This window comes from Orycteropus afer, unplaced genomic scaffold (genome assembly GCF_000298275.1).
Source record: "Orycteropus afer afer isolate SDZICR_OR568_19922 unplaced genomic scaffold, OryAfe1.0 scaffold00148, whole genome shotgun sequence".
NCBI classification, from domain to species: domain Eukaryota; kingdom Metazoa; phylum Chordata; class Mammalia; order Tubulidentata; family Orycteropodidae; genus Orycteropus; species Orycteropus afer.
In genome coordinates, this window is record NW_006921735.1 from 3,176,450 (window position 1) to 3,179,287 (window position 2,838).

Below are 2,838 nucleotides of genomic sequence, written 5' to 3' on the forward strand. Positions count from 1 at the left end.
CAGGCCGAATGGTGGATTGTTCACTCATGGACAGTTGTAGGCAGAATCGCAGATAATTAAGTTTGGTCATTTACCTCCTCTCAAATGTTAATGCGTAAATTGGGCTCCCGTCAAATTAATGCAATGTGTGCCCTGCTACCCACCTCCATTCTTTCCTTAACAAAAGTCCTCTTCCCATACTACTTCAAGAAAAGTTTTCATAGAATAAAATCTGATCTTATTATTTAAATAACTACATAACTATCAGGATAAATTCTAAACTTCACTGATTTGCATATAAGGTTCTTCACCTTATGCCCCATGCTACTATTTTTAGCCTTAAGAGTCTATCATATATCTACTTACTTTGCCATGATCAAATTGCTCTACCATAGATCTAAAAAAAAAATATGTCCTATTTCTCTATCCTACACTATCAGTTCCGAGTCTATGGAATTCACCTCAGTTTACCATCACTTCCTTAGAGAAGTCTTTGAATACCAGAAACATCCTTCCCAACACAGCTCAGTCAGAGTAGAACATTCATCTCTTGTACATTCTGTTATCTTGTACATCTTTGGCAAGCCATATTTCAATTATTTTACTTATCTGGTGTAACCATTAGACTAATAACTCCATGAGGAGACACATTATGCCTTGATCATATTTGTTTGCTCAGAGCCTCACATAGTGCTTGACACATGGATGAATGAATAATTAAAAGAGTGGATCAATGAAAAGTTAAATATCTCCACCTACCTTCCAGCAGTATGGTCTCTTCTTGATGCATTGCAAGAATTCTGAGCAGCAATGTTCTTGGAGTCTCATGGCTGTTATTCCAGCACAATATATGTCATTCCAAAGGATTACTTTAGGTTTTAAATACTTATCAGTTGTGACCTTGCATTCTGTAATCTTGTTTTTTATCTTTCACAAAAAGTATACCTAACTTCTCAAAACCAAACCAAAAGAGTATGGGTTGTATTTGTGTCTTTTTGAATTCCCATTTGTATAACCGACAAAAATGCAAGGTTCTTTGATCAAAATTCACTGATATGGATATGTGTACATTTGCCACTAAAATTTTGACCCTGTAATGCACTGGATGATTTTTATTGCCCATGTATCTCTATTCCTGATAACATCCCTGGAGTGAGTACGAAATGTTAATCATGCCCAAATGCCAGAAAATATAAGGGCTTTCCCCCTATCTTCATATTATGTATGAATAAAAACTTCCTATAAAGTGGTAAAAAAAAAATAAAATAAAATAACCTCATTACAAAAGCCACTTCAAAGCAATAGTGTTTTCTAGAAAATGCACAGATTTGCTATGCAACAGCATGGTTCTTTTTCAAATTCTAAGGAAAGCTAATAACAAAATTCATTTTAATCATATTGAAGTACAAAAACTGGGCAAAAGGAAAATTATTTTATAAAGAATGTTAAACTTTTGAAACAAATATTGAAAAGCATGCCAATTCAGTTAGGAATTGAGCCTCCAGAAAGCAGGAAAAATAATCATAGAAGGTTAATATTAAGATTGCTCCCCTGTTGTGCTTAGATATTGGCAGTTTAATCCTTAGCTGTGCCCAGCTTCTGTATGAGAATTGGCCTCTGTCCTCTGCATTTTCATGTTTGCATATTTATTTGTTTGTACTAGGAGTGAAAATTTACGATGATCATTTTAGTTATTAAAATTATGTAGGATCTCATATTTAACATCAACTCCAGGTCAGGTATGATCCACTATTCTTTTCGGTGTGTTTCCTTTCAGTCCCAAAAAACATTCAACAAATCATAGTAAAACTGTGCTTGCTTAATATTTTAATAAATATGTGAGTGGATGTGTGCTGTTAAAAGAAGGGATTTGGATATATGTGATTAAATTATTTTTATTTTTCATCCATACTTGTTATTGTTAACATTAAATTTTGAAATTAATTTAAATGTTTTGGGGATAAATTAGAAATAGAGTTACCATTTGTTTCAAAGTATGAAAAAACAAACTTAGTGATATAGTTGGTTTGGGTAAAGATGTGAAAAATGAATACATTTACTTTTATATCAAATTACTTCATATCTCTATAGTATTACATTTTAGTATAGCCTAGCATACTAATAGTTGCTCTAAAGTATGAAAATGAATGAAGAAACCATGCTGCTTTTGTACTCTAATGTTATGATAATTATTGTAACTTCTCTATAATTCAGTGTAATCTCACTTTCCTCCAATATTAAATGATTAAAGTTGCTTCCTCCTCCCACCTCAGTCAATCATAGCTGCCCTGATGATCAGTTTAAATGCCGAAATAATCGCTGTATCCCCAAGAGATGGCTTTGTGATGGAGCTAATGATTGTGGCAACAATGAAGATGAATCCAATCAAACTTGCTCAGGTAAAGATTTGCTTGTATGTGTATGTAAATCTCCTCCAAACTTCATCTCCATAAAAATGCAGGTCAGTGATTTGAACTAAGCTGAACTTTCTCAGTGCTGATGATCTGATTATTGCAGTAGTAAATGAATTCAGAGTTTGATGCCACAGAGGACAGAATACAAATTATCTTTTATTTAATCCTTGGGTATAACTCAGCTTTCCAAAGTAATTTGGCACTTCATGTATCCATATGGTTTGACTGTCAACTTACTACTTGGACAAAACTTGTCCCTGCTAAATCTTACTTGGCAGTAGAGTTGGAGGTTTGTTAGCATGCTGTGATGTAAGCCATCTTTCAAGGAGGACTTTTCTTTTTTACCTTGAAGAAATAATTTATATATTTTATTTAGTCTGCCCTGAAATATCTCTCTGAATAGTTTTCTGTTCATGACACATTATGTATGTGGGTAGTTTTTTTT

At 33.3% G+C, this 2,838-nt stretch overlaps 1 protein-coding gene across 1 annotated transcript in view; it reads left to right on the forward strand.

Annotated features, from left to right (window-relative positions):
- Nucleotides 1-2,838, forward strand: part of LRP1B (LDL receptor related protein 1B) — a 1,967,638-nt gene that overhangs the window by 812,813 nt on the left and 1,151,987 nt on the right. Inside the window, exon 18 of the mRNA XM_007946050.1 lies at nt 2,253-2,378. Coding sequence (XP_007944241.1) covers nt 2,253-2,378 — 126 coding nt within the window. The remainder of the gene's footprint in view (nt 1-2,252; nt 2,379-2,838) is intronic.